Source organism: Molossus molossus, unplaced genomic scaffold (genome assembly GCF_014108415.1).
Source record: "Molossus molossus isolate mMolMol1 unplaced genomic scaffold, mMolMol1.p scaffold_m16_p_5, whole genome shotgun sequence".
Classification (NCBI taxonomy): domain Eukaryota; kingdom Metazoa; phylum Chordata; class Mammalia; order Chiroptera; family Molossidae; genus Molossus; species Molossus molossus.
Genome location: NW_023425388.1, coordinates 59,992,600 through 60,016,142, shown reverse-complemented (window position 1 = coordinate 60,016,142; position 23,543 = coordinate 59,992,600). Strand labels below are relative to the sequence as shown.

The window sequence follows — 23,543 nt, the reverse complement described above, 5'->3', positions numbered from 1 at the left end:
AAAATGACAAATTCCCTGTCAAGATCACATGAACATAAACAGTAAAGCGAAGTCCGTGGGGAGGGTATGTGGATGCAGAACAGGTAGTCAGCCTCCTTCCTGGGTGGATGGTGTCTCTTGGAGAATGGGCTGTCTTGTCCCCCCATCTGAGGTCCTCTTGCCCAACTGTCTTTCCTTTGTAGCTGTCCTTAGATTTATTGTTGGGATCACAATTTGGAATTCAACAGAGAACTTCTGAAGGTGATGGGACAGAGGGAAGGGAGAGGAAAGGAGGGATGAAAAATTAGTCTTCTTCATCTTCACTGATATCATAGGCTGCAGCCTTGCGCCTGGAGAGGTTTGCTGGGGAGGAAGGAGGGGAAGTCTTGCCAGAGAAGGGCCATCGGAAAGAGGGAGAGGGGGAGCGTTCACGAGTGGGGCTGCTGCTGGGACTCTGCTTTGGACTGATGGCCTGCAGCATCCGGCCTTTCCCCTCCTTCAGCATATGTTTCTGGGGAGACCAAAAGGAAGAGTTAGAAGAAACCTATGGATCCTACTCAATCATCACTGGTGTGTCTGAGACTTCAAATGATCACGACTGCCTTCTGCAATGTCAAAAGTGACCGAGTAAGCCAGAGGAGAACATAGCTATACTTCTAAGTAATTTTCTCCCTAGAGTGGTCTGTGTCATACAACTTATCTAAAGGGTCCCGCTGCTATCCAGTCACTCAATCCTGACTTCCATGTTAAAAGAATTCTTAAAAGACTACTTGGCTTGTAGTCCAGGCTCCAGGCAAGAACAAAGGAACTAACTCAGACAAAAAGGTACCTTTCCGAGTTTTAGAGTTCTCTGAACGCTAAAGAAGAGACCTTGCTACTCCTCAAGGACATAATTCCCACCTCACCCAGCAATCCTGAAGCAGCTGTTTGTGGTGGAGGCAGCTTTCTTTTTACTGTTTTTTTCTTTTCTTCTTTTCTTTCCTTCTATCTAAAAGTATCGTGTAGAAGTACTCACTTATCTTGTCACCAGATTTGGACCTTGACAAAGAGCTGACAAAATTATTTAAGAGACTATGTAACCTCTTTCTGTAATGATTTCAAAGAAATTTTTGGGGATAATTGAATATAGTTCTGCCCAATAAGGGGAAAAGATCAGATAACTTCTGAACGTCAATGTCCCTTTCTGCTCAAGGACTCTGTAATTCTTTCCACAGCATGAGAATTCCCTAAATTTTCCTAAAATTCCCTAAGTTATCCAGCAGGAAAGAACATACCAGCGCTCCTTCTGGACCAAACATTTCCAGGAAATTTCCAATGAATTCTCGGGATTTCTCCTCCCATTTTTGAATGAGGTCAATGCTTTTCTCCTCTACCTTCTGAACAAATTCTTTTGACTTTTCTTCCACATCTTTCACTTTCTTCTTTACTTTGTCAACCCGTTCCTGCAAGTGGTATTTCTTCTCCTAGATAGAGAAAGAACTGTTTTGAGAAATAATACCCACTCTGACCTTTCATACCACAGGGGGAAAAACCATGGTTCGGCACTCTACTGACACTCTTTTTAGTCTTCAGATGTTCACTTTGTTTAATCTACCCCACACTTCTCTAGCATAGTAACAGATATGTTCTGGATGGTCATCTTATACAAAAGTGTAATAATTTTAACATCGTGGAAACCCGAACTAAATGAAATATATAGGGTCGGCCCAGTAAGAAGTCACCTTTTTTAAGACATAACATAGATTTAGAACATAAACATGCCCAACATAACCCAAATCCCATTCTAGGCAGAGATGTAAAGGGAGCAACAAGATCACTCACAATACTGCCAAGAACAAGCCAACTACAACAGGTTGAATATAGAAGCAGTAGACCTTTTACTTAATGCATTTATTGTATTGGATTTTTCTTCTCTATCACTGGCTTAGTCTATGATTTTAAGAGTTGTCTTTAGTATTTGGAGGTCTGTAAGCTCATTCGCAAAATTAAGATGATACTCTTTGGTCCTACCATCTTCCCTAAGTAGAGACAATGGTGGGACCTAACTGGGGTGGGAGGTGGGGAAGGGAGACTTCAGTCAAATGAAAAGTATTCTTATAATTTCCCAATCATAAAGGAGTAAGAAAATATATTTAAGGTTTTTAAACACCCGAAAATAGATCAAAGGTTCTGTAGCAGGGGGTTAACAGCAGCTATGGTTTATCTGCATAGATAAATCATATTCAGATGAAATCATTTCACTATTCATAATTCAAAGTGAGGCACAGGTGAGGAAGCATGAACTATCAATGTAGAAGATATAGTTAGCAGCTTTCTTTTTAAATAAACTTGACAGCCCTGGCCGGTTTGGCTCAGCGGTTAGAGCATTGACCTGCGGTCCGGAGAGACCCGGGTTCGGTTCCCACTAAGGGCACGTACCTCGGTTGCAGGTTGTCCCCAGCCCTGGTTGGGTTGTGCAGGTGGCAGCCACTCGCTGTGTCCCTTTCACATCGATGTTTCTCTCTCTCTCTCCCTCTCTCTCCTTTCCACTCTATCTGAACAAAAAATGGAAAAATGTCCTCAGGTGAGGATAAAAAAAATAAATATACTTTATAGAGGTATATTTGTATACAAAATGTATAGCAGTTTGCTGCTAAAGGACACTATCAAGCTAAGGTAAACTTTACTTTCATAAATCAAATTTTAAAACTTAGGTCTATGTGTCCTGAGAAATTGCAAAATGTGTGTCACTACCCACAGGGAGAGGACCCACAGCTTTCATCACATTTTCAAAAGAACATCAAATAAAAAAATAGGCTAAGAACCACTATTTTAAATATATTTGATATACATATTGTACTTTGTAAGTTACACATTCTTATTTATTTAATCGGTTGTGTGTCTTTATATCAATGTGTTGATACTAGACCATAAAGGCAGAAAAGGCCTGTTTTATTCTCTTTGTAAAGAACTTAGCACAGTGTTATCTGCAAAGAGGATTTAATGAGTTTTTGGAGGAATTATTTATAAATATAAATAAATAATTATTAATATTTAGAAAAAACTGAAAAGCAAGCTTAGCTCAGATGAGGTGGGTGGCAGTGTGTGTCTTTTAGGGCCAGGGAACTCTGGGATGAGGTTGGAACTCACATTGATGAAGCTGACATTGAGCTCCTTTGCCGTGTAGCCCCTCTGTAGGTTCCGTCTGGCATACACATCATAGTCCCGGACAATTCGGGTGATGATGTCTGATGTAGAGATACCTTCTGTCCTCTGTGTTGGAGCAAACATGCCTAACCCCAAAACACATACAAACACTGTGACATTCTGGTTAGCTCAGGCTACAGGATGCGATGGAAACTGGGAGCAACATTCCTTTCCTTTCCTCAAAAAACAGAATCTGTATTACTAAGGGAAGTCTGGAGATACTGACATACAGAAGGAGGAATGAATCAAAGGATAGGGGTTAAGGAAAGGAGGAGCTATATGGCCCTAATATTACGAAAAATATAGAACTGGAGAAAGGTTTCCTGAAATTAAAAGAGCTATCAATAGTAGATGTTTAGACTGGGAACTGATGGAACTCAGTGCTATGCTCACCTTAACCTCCTATCCAAAGTGTGACCTGAAAGTGGATATTGAACTTCTCAGTGTATAAACTTTTCTCTGTAAAGCAGCAATGTGGCTGAATCTCTGTCACTACCTCTGAGACTGTGCACATCACAGTGAGACTATGCATATCAACGTACTCACCCGCTTCCTTGATGTGCTTATAAACATCATCACTGCCAGCAGAAGAATAAGGGATGTCATCATGGGCTACAAAATCAATCTGAAAATAAGGAAACATCATTTGAAACCCAGGATACCTGCATGCAAAAAGAACCAGTGCACACTGAAGGCCCAGAAAAGGGACAAAAAGGAGAGGCCAGGCCTTCAATGGACATTTTCTCTTTATCTCTCATTGCTTTGCTCATAAAAAGCCACTCAACCTAGTTATTTATGGATCATAAATCTGAAGCCAGCAAGTTTCTTTTTTAGTTATTTCTCCTGGTGTACTGGAGGTGCTACCCTTACACTGTATGCCAGTCACCATGCTTGGAAAACTGGGCTGGGTGTGCTAGTTGGTGGGTGGAGGCAAGGAAAGAAGAAAGGAATATTATCCTCCATCCACCTGGGTCTATAAGGATTAGTCAAACAAGGGCTTCTGGAAGTATGAGAACAAGGTCATTTCTTTATTAACTGGTTTCTCTCTCAGACCAGGACATGAGTGGGAATATAAAAATAGCAAACAAGAACACTTTTATTAGAACAGACACACCTATACTCCTGAGAAATGCAAAATCCAAAGCAGTGAGACTTTTAGGTCTCAAGATCTACCATTTCATGAAGTCAATATATATATATTTTTTTATCCTCACCCGAGGACATTTTTCCATTTTTTGTTCAGATAGAGTGGGAGGGAGAGAGAGGAAGAGAGAGAGAGAGAAACATTGACATGAAAGGGACACATCAAGTGGCTGCCACCCGCACGACCAACCAGGGCCGGGGACAAACTGCAAACGAGGTATGTGCCCTTAGCGGGAACTGAACCCGGGTCTCTCTGGACTGCAGGCTGACACTCTAACCGCTGAGCCAAACCGGCCAGGGCATCAATACTTCTTGCAACAGTGAAGAGACCACGGGCACTGAGATCAATAACCTTTCTGGGAAATACGTCAAACCTCACTTATTCCTTCCTTAATAGGCCATATACCCTTTGCTAATATAATTGCTAATACCACCATACCCAACTCCCAGAAGCCACTGCAGTGTGAAGCATGCTCATCAGTACTGTGTCAGGGACTCTCAGCTAACATTTCAGTTACCCATAAACAACTTATCAGGGATCCATAGGCAAAACTAAGAATGGTGGGCAAGCAAGCCTTGTTGTTGAGGATATGATGCTAACAAAAAGAAAAGCAAAGCCTGGCTGTGTTATTGAGAATAATCTCATTCACTACCTTTGGTACCACTGGCTAAGTGTTGATGTAGACAAGTTAGAGAACTGTCAAAGGTGTGTCCTAATCCTACATAGTTGTAACAAATATCCCTTAGCTTCAGGCCTACCCTTCAAAAGTATAGCTTTTGAAGCACTTTGGCTACCTCTGTTCCTTCCTGTTTCATTGAACAATTCACCTTCAACATTCCATACACCCCTGTAGGGAACTGACGATATGCTTGCAGGTTCCTCAGGCTTGAGAGACTCCAATCTGACCTGATAAATCCCTATCATCTTTTATATCTTTTACAGGTAACCTGTTGCTTTAATGTGGCTGAATAAAAAGGCAGTAAGGGTCTCTATAATATTAACTCACTGAGCAAAAGTGAGAAACCTTGCGGGTTTCTGATTGCACACAACCTCTAGCCCAAAATCAAAGTCCTGAAACTAAATTTAAGTCAACACAAGAGAAGTCTATGTTTATCTGTCTTATTTCCTGGAATGTGAGGGAAGCATGGCTGGAGCTATGTATATTCTTTTTTTTTTGACTTGGAGGGTATGTTTATTATTTTATTTTATTTTATTTTTTTAATCTTTATTGTTGAATGTATTACACATGTTCCTCATTTCCCCCCATTGACCCCCTCTTCCCCACTCCTGCCCCCCTCCTGCCTTTTCCCACACTGTTGTCTGTGTCCATTGGTTACATATAAGTTTTTTGGTTTATTTCTTCCCACCCCCCAACCCCCTTCCCTTTGAGGTTTGTCATTCTAGAAACCAATTTGTACTTCTTAATCCCTTCATCTTTTTCACCCATTCCCCCAAACCCCCTCCCATCTGGCAACCGACAAAATGTTCTCTGTATCTATGAGAATGTTTCTGTTCTGCCTGTTCATTTTGTTTGCACGTTCAATTGTCGATAGATATGTATTCATTGCCATTTTGTTTGTTCATATTTTATCTTTTTCTTCAAAAAGACCCTTCAACATTTCATATAATAACGGTTTGGTGGTGATGAACTCCTTTAACTTTTTCTTGTCTGCGAAACTCTTTATATGGCCGTCGATTCTAAATGACAGCTTTGCAGGATAGAGTAATCTTGGTTGTAGGCTCTTGCTTTTCATCACTCTGAATATTTCTTGCCACTCCCTTCTGGCCTGCAGTTTCTTTTGAGAAATCAGTTGACAGTCTTATGGGAACTCCCTTGTAGGTAACTAACTGCTTTTCTCTTGCTGCTTTTAAGATTCTCTCTGTCTTGAACCTTTTGCATTTTGATGATGATGTGTCTTGGTGTGGGCCTCTTGGGGTTCATCTTGTTTGGGACTCTCTGTGCTTCCTGGACTTGTATGTCTGTTTCCTTCACCAAGTTAGGGAAGTTTTCTGCCATTATTGTTTCAAAGAGGTTTTCGATTTCTTGTTCTCTCTTCTCCTTCTGGCATCCCCAAGATGTGAATGTTGGCCCGCTTGAAGTTGTCCCAGAGGCTCCTTACACTATCCTCATGTTTTTGGCTTCTTTTTTCATTTTGCTGTTCTGATTGGGTGTTTTTTGCTTCCTTAGATTCCAAATCAATGGTTTGCTTCTTGGCTTTACCTACTCTACTACTGAATCTGTGTAAATTATTCTTTATTTCAGTTAGTGCCTTCTTCATTTTCTGCCTGGTCCTTTTTTATGCTCTCGAGGCCCTCACTAAGTTCGCTGAGGTTCTCACTAAGTTCATTGAGCATCCTTATAAGCAGTATTTTGAACTCAGCATCTGTTAGGTTGCTTATCTTCATTTCGCTTAGTTCTTTTCTTGGGGTTTTGTTCTGTTCTTTCATTTGGGACCTGTTCTTTGTCTCCTCATTTTGGCTGCCTCCCTGTGTTTGTTTCTATGTATTACTTAACGAGTGGTATGGGGCTAGCTGAGACCAGATGCTGCTTGTTTGAAATAATTTAAGAAAACCTGAAGCAGGATCCAAGACAGGCCAATCCTATGTTTAAGCGACTGGCAACAGCTTGGGTGGGCCTGAAAGTTGGGTGGGGCGGGGCCTCAGGGAATCACCAGGGCGGGGCTACCAGTGTGAGCCAGGTTGCTGGAGTCCCAGATATGGCATCTGTCTGCTGTACCGGGGAAGGGCTCACCAAAGGAACAAAGGCCTCTGACAACATGTTTGTTCCGGAGAAAGCCCCCTCTCCAGCCCTCGCTCCAATGCCACACAGTTCAGTTCTTCTTTGTATGTCTCTGGCGCCCCTCAAACTGCCTCCCCTCCAAGCTTAGAGGGAGTGAGTCTGATAAGTCCATGCACGGGCCCTTTAAGAGGAGCTGCCTGGGCCCTGGCCGGTTTGGTTCAGAGGTTAGAGCGTTGGCCTGCGGTCCAGAGAGACCTGGGTTCGGTTCCCGCTAAGGGCATGTACCTTGGTTGCAGTTTGTCCCCGGCCCTGGTTGGGTCATGTGGGTGGCAACCACTCGATGTGTCCCTTTCATGTTGATGTTTCTCTCTCTCTCTCTGTCTCTCTCTCTCTCCCTCTTTCCCTCCCTCCCACTCTCTCTGAACAAAAAATGTCCTTGGGTGAGGATAAAAAAAAAAAAGAGGAGCTGCCGGGGGCTCCAGCCACCACAGCCTCCCTGAGCCTTGGTTCCCGCTGGTTTTTCCAGCCAGAAGTTATGGGGACTTCTCTTCCTGGCACTGGAACCCTGAGCGGGGCGCCTGGTGTGGGACGGGGACCCCTCAGTCCTCAGGGAGGACCTTCCCAGCCGAGGTGTCCTCCTGATTTTTATCCGCCACATGTGGGTGTGGGACCAGCCCGTCCACCTCCACCCCTCCTACCAGTCTCATGTGGCTGCTGCTTTAATTCCGTAGTTGTAGGACTTTCATTCAGCGCAATTTAGGCGGTTTTGAATGTTGGCTGTTCAGTATTTTAGTTGTAACTTTGATGTGGTTGTGGGAGGACGTGATACCGCATTTACCTATGCAGCCATCTTGACCGAAAGTCCTGGGGCTATGTATATTCTAAAGAAACCGGTATGCTATGAGGATGGACACCTACAGTGTGTGGTGGTAGTGGGGGAATCACTTAACTGAAGTGGTCAATTTCTTTCTTTTTTTTTTTTTTTATCCTCACCCGAGGACATTTTTTTGATATTTTGTTCAGATAGAGTGGGAGGGAGGGGGAAAGAGAGAGAGAGAGAGAGAGAGAGAGAGAGGGAGGGAAACATCGACGTGAAAGGGACACATCGAGTGGCTGCCACCCACACGACCCAACCAGGGCCAGGGACAAACCACAACTGAGGTACGTGCCCTCAGCGGGAACCAAACCGGGGTCTCTCCAGACCTCAGGCCAACGTGAAGCAGTCAATTTCTACAGTGTGACCTGGACCAGGTTATTCGGTCTCTCTGGCCTTGTTCTCATATATAAAATAGAAATAATAATTACCCAACAAGACTGTTATGGGGAGCAAATGAAATATAATGGATGTAAAAGTGCTTATAAACCATCAAACTCCACATAAATGTCAGGGATGACTATTAGTAGTAGTAATAGCACTGTCATCTCCTCTATGTGAAACTGACATAGAAGTAGAAGTAAAATAAGGCTAGTGGAAAACTAGCCCAAGTACCAGAAGCCCTGAGAGTTAAAGAAAATCCAGAACAAGGAATGGGGGAGCATGTGCTCAGTGCCTTACCCGGTGTTCTGCCAGGAACTCTGGGGTCAGGGTCCAGGGGGCATTCCTCACCACTTCATCCACGTAGCGGCAGTGCTGCACTGCATCATAGCGCTCGTTTTCATTCATCACTGTGAAGCCTTTGAAGTTGTGCGTTAGCTCATCACTGCAAACTGAGGTCACCACATTATAAAGTTGTAAGTCAAAGCCCCCTCTGCTTAACCACTCCTCAGTCACCAACCTCTCCCATTCCCTAGAACTACAACCATTCTCCCCACTTGGAGAAAAATCTTCTGGAGGTAGCTCAATCTGAGTAACTATGTTTTTTTAATCTGAGATACACTGTCAGAAGTAACACTCACTAAATAGTATGTTCACACTTTGAAGAAGAGAGGCTTTGAAATAAACCTGCTGTGCATTTCTGCATCAGTTAAGTTTTTAAAAATGTTTTCCTATTATATTTTTATAAGATTGGACTGGACCATATAACATTTGTTAAACTGAATTTCGTAATTCAGTCAATTCAAAATGATAAACTGAAATCCAAAGTAAATGCCATTCTTAAATAGGCAATAGGAGTTTCCTGTGACTGCAGAAACTCAGCTAAAAACACTGGACACCCCAGGTCAATGAGCTTAAAACTTCACTCTCCAGGGTTAAATACTTCATGTTTTAGAGAGGCTGTACTGTATCCCTCATTTAAAATCCAAACAAGAGCCAATATACTCAGGCTAAAAAGATAGAAGAAAAAGGCTACTATAATTTTTTTTCAGGGAAGCACCTAAAGTCAACAGATGTTTTCTTACCTCCCACAATGAGGTATGTATTAGGGAAAAGGTTCTTTGCTTGCATCAGAGCCCGGGCATGACCAGAATGAAATAAGTCAAATATTCCATCTGCATAAACTCTCACAGGTCGCTCATCTAAATCCGAAAGAAAATTTGTCACAAAAATACACAGATTCAATATCTCATATTCAACAAATGGAAATGGCATGGTGTAACCATTTTATCTCTGCATACCCCTCTTTGAAGGTGTTGTGAAGAATAATACCACAGACATCACTGGTGACAGACCCTTTTGACATCATATCCATTAACTCTCTTTGTTAGCATGGTTGTACCGAACTGCTCAGGTAATTGGATTTCATGATTGCTTTTTCTTAATTTTAGAAGTGAAAGGGAAGACTTATACAACAGATAAATCCAAAACTTCAAAATCCTTACCTTCAGTTTATGTTTAAACTTCAGTTACATATGAACAAAATAATACTATAATTTGGCTGCTTGCTCTCTCATTTTCAAGCTGCCTTGAATACTAATGACTAATGCTTTGCTTTGAAAACAAATCTCCCTACTATTGCCCAGACAGTAGGGAGTGATCCAGAAAAGTGCAATTAAGAAAGAAGGCCAGTGTGGCTCAGTGGTTGAGCGTCGACCCATGCACCAAGAAGTTGCTGGTTCAATTCCTGGTCAGGACACATGCCCAGGTTGTGGGCCTGATCCCCAGTGGGGGGCATAAGGAGGCGGCCAGTTGATATTCTCGCTCATTGATGTTTCTCTCTATCTCTCTCTCTCTCACTTCCTCTCTCTAAAATCAATAAAGGAAAAAAAAAATATCCCCCAAAAAAGAAAGAAGGAAAGGCCCAGCTGTGTGGCTCAGTGATTGAGTGATGACCCATGCACCAAGAGGTCACTGGTTCAATTCCCAGTCAAGGCGCATGCCCAGATTGTGGGCCCAATCCCAGTAGGGGACATGCAGGAGGTGGCCCAATCAATGTTTTCTCTCATCGATGTTTCTATTTCTCTCTCCCTCTCCCTTAAATAAAGAAAAAAATATTAAAAACAAACAAACAAACACAAAGTTAAAAAAAAAGAAAGAAAGAAAGCAGGAAGGAAAGTACCAGTTGTTGATTTATTGCCTCTTAGTCCCAGATTCACCCTCAATACCTGCTCTGGGATAACAGATGGAATTCCTTCAAGCATTTCTCCTGGATAGTGAGTGTGATGTTACACTTTCTCAGTAAAAGGTGATATACTAAGTCTTTGAAAATCAAATATAAATATTTAGGACTTTATATTAGAGGTTTTCCATTAGTGAGAACAAGAAAGAACTGTCTGTCAATTTATTTTTCATGGCAGTAGACTATGAAAGAAAATCCAGGAAATGATCTCTTGGGGCACAAGACTAATTTCAAATACAAAAAAACACACTGAGAATGAAATTAATATAATGGTTCATCATGCTTTAAATGATAAATCTAACAATTCCTAGTAACATATTCCTAAAATGTGAATAAAGGAAAAGCTATTTCACTGTAGAAGCAGAAAATAACAGTCGGAGCACCTATATCACTCTGGGAAAGAAGGGCCGGAGTCTCATCAGATATAACACACTGAAGGCAGGGATAAGACACCTCTCTCTTCTATCTTTTGAGTCAAGACAGTGAATCAAGGGGGAACTGGTTCTTAGGAAGCTTATGGAGTTTTCTTTCCAGATAACTATCTATAAAGAAGTAACTTTTAAACTGAGAAATCATATATCACTGATTGAAATATAAATTAATACAAGTTAAGAAGGGCAATTAGGTAATTGATAAAGTCAAATGACAAAAATGCTTACACCCTTTGGCCCAGCTATTCCAATTCTAGGAATTTATCTCACAGCTATATTTGTAAAAATGTATGTTATTAATTGCAACATTGTTTATAATAGCAAAAGTTTAGAAACAACCTAAATTTCAATGGAAGACTGAATATACTATGATACACCCCTTAAAAGGGTGGGAGGATTTAATATATTATTTGCTTAGATATCCAAAAGAAATTGCTAAAATTGGTTGCTCATACAAGGGATACTGGGCAGCTATGAGAGTGCTGAAAGGAAGTCATTTCACTCTATCTACCATTTTGTACTTTATAAATGTTAGGCATGGGAATGTGTTAATTTTATAATACAGGAGATAAAAGTTTTAAATAAAATAAATACACCAATACAATGATAAAACCAAGAAACAATATGATGAACTAAAGTCAGAAAGGTTAAAGTTCAAGCTCGCCAACCAGTCTCCTTCCTCTATACTCTTAACCTCTTTAAGCCTCCTATAAAACAAAGCAAAATAAAACAAAATCTGAGTAGTATAATCTCTTATCTACATCCTAGAAATCATGACCATGAAGTAACTAACATATTTCCATCTTTCCTAAACAAGTCCAGAGTGACTATGATCTCACTTTATTTGATCCTAAAAGACAAAGGATAGTCCTGGTCAGGATTTCTCAGTGGTTAGAGTACTCACCAGCACACTGAAGGGTTGTGGGTTCGATTACTGGTCAAGGGCATGTACCTGGGCTGCAGGTGCGCTCCCTGGCCAAGTCAGGGTACATGCGGGAGGCAACCAATCGAAGTCTCTCTCTCACATTGATGTTTCTCCCCTGTTCCACCCACCCCTTCTCCCTTCCATTCTCTCTAAAAATCAATGGAAAAAATATCCTCGGTTGAGGATTAACAACAACAACAAAAAAAGACAAAAGATAGTATACAAAGATTAAGAATATTTTGTTGTTTTTCTGCTATTAGTGTACATCAAAGGCAAAGTGAGATTTTCGGACAGTGGAAACTAGCATAGAATGCTATGATCAAGTGGCTGTTTGCCAGTAGCTAGTCTCCCATATTAGGCCAAAATACCACTGAATCCTTTTTGTCAGACCAACCACCAATGTGCTTCTTAACCTCTTCAGCATTTCCCCAGACTCCCAACTTCTCAATTCCCTATGACTAACCCCGAGTCTTTGGTGAATCCAGGCTAGTATATTAACCAAATGGCCAGAAGAGGTAACTGTTGAACTAGAAAAATCTAAGGAGAAAGCACAAGTTATCCATTTTTTTAAAAAATATGTTTTTATTGATTTTAGAGAGAAATCAATTAGCTGCCTCCTGCACGCCCCTTACAGGGGATTAAGCCACAACCCAGGCATGTACCCTGACAGGAACAGGAATTGAATCAGGACGTTTTGGTGAATGGGATGACACTCAACCAACTGAGCCACACCAGCCAAGGCAAGTTATCCATTCTTTCACCAAGTGGCTATTGGCCAAGATAACCATACCCTCCCTCTGATTTACATCTACTGTCTCAGCATATTATTAAGAGCAAACCCTTTAATTCTCAAAATGGTCCTGATTTGGATTACAAATTACAGTCCTTGCACTACTGCTGTCTGTCTAAGATGTTCTCCTTCAGGCCAAACAGACCCGGGTTTCAATTTATTGTCTTTTTTGATATATTCTCTCAAATACCTATCACCAAGATATTTTGTCCCTAACAGCTTTCCATTGTCCTTCAGACTCTGCTTTTTCTTCCTTTCTCCAAGAGAACATATCACTAATTTTTTTTTTTATCTTTCAAAGAGATGATTTTCTCATTTCTCAAGCCATATTTGTTTTTTCTCGGGGTAGTGAGTTTTCTCCCACATTACACAAACTTCCCTCTTGTATTCCCTTAACCTCCCAAGTGAAAACCTGAGGCAGAGGGAAGAATATCCCCCTGCACCAATTATTTGTTTAAAATTCACTATGGCACATGTATGTAGATTCATTACTGGTTTATCCTTTGTCCAACACTGGCATGGATTTAGTCAGTTACTTGACTATTTAACATAAAACTGAACAGACTGAATGAGATACAAGAAAAACACTGGAGACAGAATTAGACTGGCAGCCCTGGCCGGTTTGGCTCAGCGGTTAGAGCATCCGCCTGCGGTCCGGAGAGACCCGGGTTCGGTTCCCGCTAAGGGCATGTACCTCGGTTGCAGTTTGTCCCCGGCCCTGGTTGGTCGTGCGGGTGGCAGCCACTCGATGTGTCCCTTCACGTCGATGTTTCTCTCTTCCTCTCTCTCCCTCCCACTCTGTCTGTACAAAAAATGGAAAAATGTCCTCGGGTGAGGATAAAAAAAAAAAAAAAAAAAGAATTAGACTGGCAAACTATAGGCTAATTTGTGACTATCTGTACTGCCTAAAAACAATCAGTTGGCCAATGGTCTTCTATTGTTAATTACTAATGTCTATGAAGAGTCACACCATTCCAGGGTGAAAAGAAAAAGATGATAAAACTTAGGTTTAAGCTTCAATTCTGTCACTAATTATTTGTTTTACTATAGCGGAGCTTTACTTCTAAGTTTCTATGGATCTTAATTTCTTCATGTGTACAGAATAATAAAGAGACTATAAAGTATATTATCTAAAAAATGAACTACCTATAAAATTGCATATGCTAAAATATTTTAAAATTAGATTAGTTAGTGCTTGTTAATTATAAACTTCCAAACTTGTTAAAAGTACATCTATACATACATATATTTATTTTATCTATCACAAGTAGTATGAATAGATTAACTACAAGCTGGGTAACATAACTAACATGATCAGATATGAGTGAGGTACTATGTTCTGAATGTGTGTCATTAGAGAGTTCATGAGAAGTTCTTGCCCTCAACAAACTCCACTATCATCTGAATGTGACCCTTGAACTGTTTGGTGGCATTTTGAAATTTGACCTGCCACCATTACGCCCTGTTACATATAGCCTGTTTTTCCATATTGTCATTTTACCTGCCCCATTAGCCTTGTGTATTCCTCAAACAAGGGGAGCCAAACCCAAAACGTCAGATCATGAATTGGAAGGGTTTTGATCAACATGTGTAAACACACTTGCAAAAGGAAAGCATTCTCTGGAATTTTAAGGACCCCAAAACTATACTACATAAAGCCAAGATACAGTCAATGGGTATTGGGTTCACAGTGCCCAGCATACCTTTCTATTCATATTTTGCTACTCCTCAGTTACAACTGGGAGCAAATATACTAACACAATTAATAAGTAACCACAGCCCTGGCCGTGGTTACAGCGTTGACCTACACAGCAAAGGGTCTTGGGTTTGATCCCCGGTCAAGGGCACATACCTGGGTTGCAGGTTCGATCCCCAGTCACAGTTGGGGCCTGTGCAGGAGGCAACCAGTTATGTGTCTGTTTCACATTGATGTTTCCCCCTTTCTCTCCCCCACACCCTCCCTTCCACTGTGTCTAAAAATCAATGGAAAAGTTATCCTCAGGTGAGGATTAACAACAATAACAAAATAATAATAATAATAATAAGTAACTACAAATATCTTCCATAGATTTTTGGATATAACTGCGTCTTATTCCCTAGTGCTTGCCTGTTTCAGTCCAGACCTATGTTTACCGAGTAGATAGAATACTTACTATAGTAATTGGAAGAAATAAAAAAGGATTGAATAAAAGGAGAATTGAAGAATTTATAGAGAAGTAAGGACAGCTGCCTGTAAGACTCCACATTTACAACAAATGCTCATGGAAGTTTCTATTTAAGATGATCCCTGAAACCAATTGCCCAAAACAAGAAAAATATATAGAATACATACATACATTATATAAACTAGCATACAAATGAAGAGTATGGGCTTTGAAAATAATAAAGTGAGTCTTTAAAAAACTAGAAAATTATAATATCAATAATGATAAAATTAAGTGATGAGCATCTCCAAACTTGAGTTATTTTTGTCCTCTTTCAGCAACAGCATCAGAGCTAGAGTACTCAATGATAGAAAGGAAGATTTGGGGAACAATTCCAAAGGTTATTAAAAATGTGATGGCCTGACATATTATTTGGAGCTTTGTAAAAATAGACAAGATTAAAATCCAGCTCAGGTTAATATCTTATTGTCTCTGCTCTCCTATATTTCATAACTATGACAACAGCCCAGGAGGCAAGTATATACTACTGTATCTCAAAGTTGTGATAACATCTTGGGAAACAAGTGCATAATAATAAGGAAAAAAATAAATTTTATGGTTACCCTCCCAAAAGAACAGCAAGGGAGCTAGAAGGGACTCATCCCCTTTGTCCAAACTAGCCTTTATAGGTAAACTGAGTGAAGAACATAGAAAGTAGGTGTATATTTGATAAGTACAATCGAATGCTAAAAACATCAGGAAAACAACAAAATAACTGGGCATTTACTTACAAGGAGTTCCTCTGCTGGCCTCTTCCATAGTTACCCTGACATAGGGTTTACTAAAGTCTATTTCAATTTCATCAGAAAAAGGAGCTGGCTGCCGTAAGCCCTTAAGAGGAAAATGAGGGGAAAAAAAATAGTTAAATTCAATGGTACAAACTGAAATACTTAAAAAAAATGGCAGCTTTAAAGAACAATCAGTTTACTCAATATACTTTGACTAAAATTCCTCCTAAAACTTCATAATACAAAAAAGAAAGGCATTCCAAAATGACAAACGAAAGTTGCAACTTTTTACCAAATGAGCAAATCATGGTGTCAAAGATAATGTTTTGCTAATGATTTCAGGGTAAAGACTGAGCAAGGTGGTTGGGAACAGTCCCAACTAACTGGGCCTAGAATGATGGCTCTTCCGTGGCGTGGCAGAACAGCCAACCCTGTTCCATGTGACTAAATTGCCAAAGTTAGTAAGTGCATTTTCATTTTCAAATCACTTCAACTGGGGCACTGGGAAGACAAACAGCTCCTGTGTACTTTATTAAGTACAATTATCATTGTGTAATGCTTTGCAGTATAAATATGTTCTAATGTGCATAATAGCCCTGTGAAGCAAGTAGTACAATAGTTGGTATCCTCCATTTAAAGATGAGGAAAATGAGATTCAGAGAAGTTATATGAATTGTATGCAATTACAGTACTCAGAGGCAAACTGAAATAACAAGGCAGATATGCTCTTTCCTCTATAAAGGAAAGCCTTACTCAAGAATTTTTGTTAACTTTATTCCTATTTTATTCTATTTGATGCTATTGTGAATGCACCTGTTTTCTTAATTTTATTTTTGGTTTGTTCCTTGCTAGTATATAGAAATGGAATTAATTTTTGTGTGTGTCTGTGTGTGTAATTTCAGTTGCTTCATGTATATTGATCTCATGCCCTATGGCTTTGTTAAACTCAATGATTGATTCTAGCAGTTTGTGTGTTTGATAGATTCCTTGGACTTTCTACATATGAGATGATGTCATCCGTGAATAAAGAGAGGTTTACTTATTCCTTTCCCACCTGGATACCTTTAATTCCCTTTTATTATCCCTCTTGCACTAGTTGGAACCTCTAGTGCAGTGCTGAATAGAAGTGGGAAGGAGAAATACCCTTGCCTTCCCAGTCTGTGGCAATCTTTCACCATTAAGCATTATGTAACCTGTGTTTTTTGTAGATGCCTTTTATCATGTTGAGAAATCTCCCTTCTTTTTGTAGTTTATTGAGAGTTTTTATAATGAACAGGTGTTGAATTTTGTGGCATGCTTTTTCTGCATTATCGAAACCATAATATTTTGGTTTTGTCTTATTTTATTAATCATGGTGTATTAAATTAATTGATTTTAATATGTTAAACCAACCTTGCATATCTGAGTGAAATTCCTCTTGGTCATGTTATATAAATCATTTTAAATCTTCCTAAATTCAATTTGTTACTATATTTTTATGGTTTGGCATCTAAGTTAGTGAGGGATTTTGAACTATAATTTTATTTTCTTGTGCTGTTTTTTTTTTTTTTTTTTTTTTTTATCCTCACCCGAGGATATTTTTCCATTTTTTGTACAGCTAGAGTGGGAGGGAGAGAGAAGAAGGGAGAGAGAGAAACATCGACGTGAAGGGACACATCGAGTGGCTGCCACCCGCACGACCAACCATGGCCGGGGATAAACCGCAACCGAGGTACGTGCCCTTAGCGGGAACCGAACCCGGGTCTCTCTGGACCGCAGGCCGACGCTTTAACCGCTGAGCCAAACTGGCCAGGGCTCTTGTGCTGTTTTTGATTGGCTTTGATATCTGGCCTCATAAAACAGGTCAGTAAGTACTTCTCTATTTCTTGAAAGTGTTTATATAAGATTGGTACCTTTTTTTCCTTAAATGTTTGATAGTATTCACCAATGAAACCATCTGGGCCTAGGCTTGTCTTTGCAGGAAGACTTTTAAAGACTTATTCATTTTTTTTATTTATTTATTTATTTATTTATTTATTTATTTATTTATTTATTTATTTTTATCCTCACCCGAGGATATTTTTCCATTTTTTGTACAGATAGAGTGGGAGGGAGAGAGAGGAAGGGAGAGAGAGTGAGAAACATTGACGTGAAGGGACACATTGAGTGGCTGCCACCCGCACGACCAACCAGGGCCGGGGACAAACTGCAACCGAAGTACGTGCCCTTAGCGGGAACTGAACCCGGGTCTCTCCAGACCGCAGGCCGACGCTCTAACCGCTGAGCCAAATTGGCCAGGGCGACTTATTCATTTTTTAAAAATTTGAGATAGGTCTATTGACATTTTCTATTTCATTTTGGGTCAGTTTTGATCATTTGTCTCTTTCAACTAAATTGTCAGAATTTTTGGCATGAAGTCATTCATTAACATTCCCTTATAATCCCTTTAATTTCTATTGGACTACAGTGTTGTTCCCTTAGAGTTTAAAACTCTAAACAGATCACATCCTGATTGGGCTAAATCCAGAGACTGGGAAGACACTGTTTTGTTCTGTTTCAGACAAGCATAGATTTTTAACATTAAGTTTTAAAATAAAAAAATATATATTTCTTTTTAAAATCACTTATATAAGCTTAGTTTTAAATATACTAAAGCAATAAAATAAGCAAATGTATTCATTTTTAAATGTGTGTTATTCTTTTAAGAATATTTTCTTTTAATTTTTCTATCCTCACCCAAGGACATTTTTGCATTTATCTTCAGATAGAGCAGGAGGGAGAGAGGGAGGAAGAGAGAGAGACACATCGACTGGCTGCTACCCACACAACCCCAACCAGGGCCGGGGACAAACTGCAACCGAGGTATGTGCCCTTAGCAGAAACCGAACTCAGGACTCTCTGGTCCGTGGGCCGACGCTCTAACTGCTGAGCCAAACTGGCCAGGGCTTAGAATATTTTTTAAAAGAGGTAAGAATAGACCAAGGAGTCAAATGTGCAATTTTCTGAAATTATTAGTGATTTTTCTACAGATTAGAGGAAACAATTTAGAAGTTAGCACTCAAAGAGTTGCTTAACAGTAATTTGTGTTTCTAAAAGTATATGTTATTCACAAAATAATACATATTCTATGATTTCACCTATATGATGGTCAAAAACAGGCAAAGCTAATCTATGGTTAACAGAAGCCTGAAGAATAAAGAGAAAGGCGGGGGGCGGGGGGGGGGGGAGACCTGGCCGGTTTTGCTCAGGGGTTAGAGCGTCGGCCTTCGGACCAAAGAGTCATGGGTTTGATTCCTGGTCAAGAGCATGTAACTCGATTGTAGGTTCGAGCTCCAGCCCAGTCGTGGTCATGCAGGAGGCAACCAATCAATGTGTGTGTGTGTGTCTCTCTCTCTTCCTCCCTCCCTCCCATTCTATCTTAAAAAATCAGTGGAAAAATATCCTTGGATGAGGATTAAAGAAAAGAAAGAAAGAAAAAAAAAATTAAAGCCTGAGGACAAAGAGGAAATAGGATATTGACTAGCTGTATCTTCTGGAAGTACTGGTGATTACATATATAAACATTTACTAAGCTGTACTCTTACGGTTTGTGCATTATTCTATAGGTAAGTTAGACCTCAAGAAACATTCGGCCACAAAAAAAAAGCAGAACTGATACATGTTATAATGTGGAAAACATTATGCTAAGTGAAAGAAGCCACAAAAGATCACTTACTGTATAATTCCATTTATATGTAATGACCAGAATAGGCATTTATAGACAGAAAGTGGATTAGTATGTATGTTGGGCTGGGAGGGATGGGGAGTGACTGTTAATGGGTATAGGGTTTGTCTCTGGGGTGATGAATACGTTTAAAAATGGATAACATGATGGTTGCACAACTCTGTGAATATTCTAAAAAAAAAAAAGAATACAACACTGAATTGTACACTTTAAATAGGTACTGAATTATAATGCTATATTAATTACATCTTAATAAAATTGTTTATATTTTTATATTTTACATCTATAAAAATATATATGAAACAAATAGAAAAAAGTATGCTTATTAACAATACTACAAAAACAAAAACAAAACAATACTACATGTGTTGGTGGTAGAACCAGCACCAGGTGTCAGACCTCAGTTCAGCAACCTCAGTACTTCAGTTTTGGCTAAAAAAGAATTCAAAGCCAAGACTCAAACTATAAGAGAAAGTTTATTTAGAAAGTTATAGATGTAGACGTGAGCTGTAGAAGAAATGGGCTTAGGAAACAAGTTACAGAGGCAAAAGAAGGGCCCTTGGAGCTCAGGAGAAAGAGAGGGTCAAGGAAATAGCTCCTGGGGAGGGGAAAGGCAGTGGGGAAAGGCACACCACTGAGTCCTCTGTCCTAAGAGCTTTTAAGGGTGGAGATTTTAGGGGAGGATCTCAATAGAATATTCATCAGCTTTCCAGGTGTGTCTTTTCAGGTTCATGGTCTCTACTGATTGGTTGATGCCAGGGCAGGGGTCATTAGTCAATGCAGCTAGTCCTGATATCAGCCACCGCCTCACTTGTCTGGTTTTGCTGCTTTTCTGGGCCTGGAGCTGAAACACAACTGAGGTCTAGATGTATTTGATATGGGTCAGAACCTCATTGTCCCGGGGGCTTTATGCTTAAAGCTACTCTCTGGCCTCCTTGTTCGTCCCCCCTCTAACAGGGTCTAACCCACATGACAAGCAACATACCAGGGGAGGAAAGGTCAGGGGAGGGTCCAAACCATATGACCAGTGATATGAAAGGTCAGGGGGGTCTAAACCATATGACCAGCAATATGCCAGGGGAGGAAACTTTACCTGGGGGTGATGTCTTGTTTTCCCAGTTTTGTCCTTTGTTAGGCACCCAGGGCTTTCCACCCTGGTGACCTTCTGTACCTGTCCCATCATCCCTTGCTCTGCTCATGCCTGTCTAACTGCCTACCACAGCCGTAAATAAAAGACCACTCTTACTGTGTCTTTGCAAGTTATTACCAATAGTATGCTGGAGCTGGTTGTTAAATGTTGAAGAATTTTGTGGGCTAGTTATTAAATCATTGGTAGCTTAAAATCAACCACAGAAATCAGCAAATGCTACATAAGTTTTTTTTTTTTACCTCAGTGAGCTAGTTTACCAGGACACCACTGGTTATTTTGCATACTTAGAAATAGATCAGTTCAGAGGTTATTATAGGGAGAAGGACATGGACTTGTGAATGTTTCCATTAATGTTGCAGTGGGAGTAGAAAGGGTGACAGATAAAAATTTTGTGAAAGGAGGATAGCTGGGATATGATAAAAAGAAAAAATATTGTCACTTGAGAAAGAGAGGAGCTTATAATAACTGAGATTTTGATCTGAAGAAAGTAAACTTGTGGTACCATTACTAGGAATAGAGAAGTTTAAAAAGGATATGAGATCAAGGAAAGTGAGAACTGAGAAAAGTCTTTGACTTTGGAGATTCAAATGACTAGTAGAGACCTTCTAAAATAAATTAGTGAAAGTCAAAACACCAGTGCCTTTTTTTTAATCCTCACACGAGGACATTTTTCCATTTTTGTTTAGATAGAGTGGGAAGGAGAGAGAGGAAGAGAGAGAGAGAGAGAGAGAGAAACATTGACGTAAAAGGGACACATCGAGTGGCTGCCTCCCGCACAACCCCAACTGGGGCCGGGGACAAACTGCAACCGAGGTACGTGCCCTTAGCGGGAACCGAACCCAGGGTCTCTCTGGACTGCAGGCCAACGCTCTAACCGCTGAGCCAAACCGGCCAGGGCAGAACACCAGTGCCTTCAAGAAAATTGGAAGACAAGGAAATAAATTAGTAATAATCTCTCAATAGAGATGTGTGACCATAAAGATGAGAAAAACAGAAATGCACCTAGAGGGTATAGAAGGATTACTTGGCAGCATTTTCTTTTTAATTAAGGAGATTTGTACATGTCCAAAACAGAAGAAAAATAGCCAAAGAGATTGAAAATACTGGAGCAGGAAAAAACAGATAATTAAGGAAGGTAGAGGTTAGAAGAATGGCAGGGTAAGAAGTATCACAATTTTCTAAAAGCAGAAGAAAGGAAAGGTGTAAAAGGACAATGCTGAACGTAAAAGAAGAAAGATGTATAAACTTACACCTGATTGCTAGGTACAGGGAGAGGATAGTCAAAAGATAGTCAAAAGACTTGAAGCAATATTATTCTGTAGGGTTCTCTTGAAGTTAAAATGAATGAGGTATGTTTACCCATCTGCTAATGGGTAGGGGTTTTCTTTTTGTGGGGATGAATATGTTCTGGAATCAGTGGTAAAGGTTGCACAACATTGTGAATATACTAAAAACCACTGAATTGTACACTTTAAAATGGTTACAAGTGGTGAATTGTATGTTATGTAAATTTTATCTCATGTATTTTAAAAGACACATTAAGGGCCAGCAGGTGTGGCTTCGTGGTTGGGCATCAACTCATGAAGCAGGAGGTCATTGGTTGGATTCCCCGTTGGGGCACATGCCTGGGTTGCGGGCTTGATCCCCAAGTAGGTGCGTGTGGGAGGCAGCCAATAGATGTTGATGTTTCTCTCATTGATGTTTCTATCTCCCTCTCCCTTCTTCTCTCTCTAAAATCAATGAAAACATAAATAAACAGATACATGAAGTATCCTATCTTTCATAACTCTTGTTTCTTCAAACTTCCTTGTAGTTTACCTTGTATGTCCCAAGGCAAAAGGCAAATGCAGCTGTCTCTCCTGGCTAGGATTTGTGCTGAATCAATTCCTCCTAAGTATAGAAAATGAAACCTAAGGCTCTTCAGCTAGAACAGATCAGCAAAATCTTTACCTCTCTAGGGTTGCCTCCAGTTAGAAAGTGTAGTATTTTTAAAAAACACCCTGTTTCTATCATCTCAGTTAGGCAACAGTGTCTCTAGAAGCTGGGGTGTATAAAAGTAGGACTAAGTATTTCTACCTGCATTATAAAACATACCTCATTCATTTTAACTTCAAGAGAACCCTACAGAATAATATTGCTTCAAGTCTTTTGACTATCTGATGGTGAAGTATACATGAAAGGGAATGGGTTTAGAACTTAGATCTAAATCCCAGTTCTATCACATAATAGCTGTGAAATCACAGCAAGCTTCTAAAGCTTTCATTTCCTCTTCCATAAAACAGAGGATAATACTAACTGCCCCACAAGTTTATTATGAGGATTAAACAAAATAGCACATGAGTAGACACTCAACAAATTTAGTTCATTATCAACAATGTTATTCACTTTCTCTCCCATTCTATGAACACTGGTTTCTTTTTATTTTTAACTTATGAAGTTTTATCTATTTATTTTTTAATCCCCACCCAAGGATATTTTTCCACTGATTTTTTAGATAGAGTGGGAGGGAGGAAGGAAGGGAGAGAGGGAAAATGAGAGAGAGAGAGAGAAACATCAATGTGAGAGAGACACATCGATTGGTTGCCTCCCACACAACTCCAACAGGGGCCAGGGATCGAATCTACAATCAAAGTACATGTCCTTGACTGGGAATCGAACCCCTGACTCTTTGGTCCATGGGCTAATGCTCTAACCACTGAGAAAAACCAGCCAGGGCTGAACACTGGTTTCATTACACCAACAAAATTAATTAAATTGTATTAATTTAAGAAGTTAGCTTCTAAATGCTATATAAAGTTTTTAAATCTATGCAAATTATAATTAATACCATGATAATTAAAAATTGTAACTAATACCCTGGCTGGCAAGTGGAGGCAGATCTCAGGGTGACTTGGGCCTTTTTCTGACATGACTCCAGGCTCGGTGATGGTGGAAGCCAGCCTTGGTGCACAGCTTGGGCCTTCCCACACACATTCAGGCCCAGAAGAGGCAGCATATACTGTGAATCACTTTGTAGCTCCAAACAGGTAGCCCAGGGCTGGTCAAAGGCAGCACCTGACACTGACT

General features: G+C 40.1%; 1 protein-coding gene across 7 annotated transcripts in view; it reads right to left on the bottom strand.

Moving 5' to 3' along the window:
- PCYT1A (phosphate cytidylyltransferase 1, choline, alpha) overlaps window positions 1-23,543 on the bottom strand; it is a 61,137-nt gene continuing 37,594 nt past the window's right edge. For all 7 annotated transcript variants that reach the window (XM_036242801.1, XM_036242803.1, XM_036242802.1 and 4 more), the window contains 7 exons: window positions 15,628-15,727; window positions 9,390-9,506; window positions 8,605-8,756; window positions 3,712-3,790; window positions 3,109-3,251; window positions 1,254-1,442; window positions 1-490 (listed from right to left, as the gene is read on the bottom strand). In XM_036242801.1, the coding sequence (XP_036098694.1) occupies window positions 284-490; window positions 1,254-1,442; window positions 3,109-3,251; window positions 3,712-3,790; window positions 8,605-8,756; window positions 9,390-9,506; window positions 15,628-15,727 (987 nt within the window). In that variant the 3' untranslated portion in view covers window positions 1-283. The remainder of the gene's footprint in view (window positions 491-1,253; window positions 1,443-3,108; window positions 3,252-3,711; window positions 3,791-8,604; window positions 8,757-9,389; window positions 9,507-15,627; window positions 15,728-23,543) is intronic.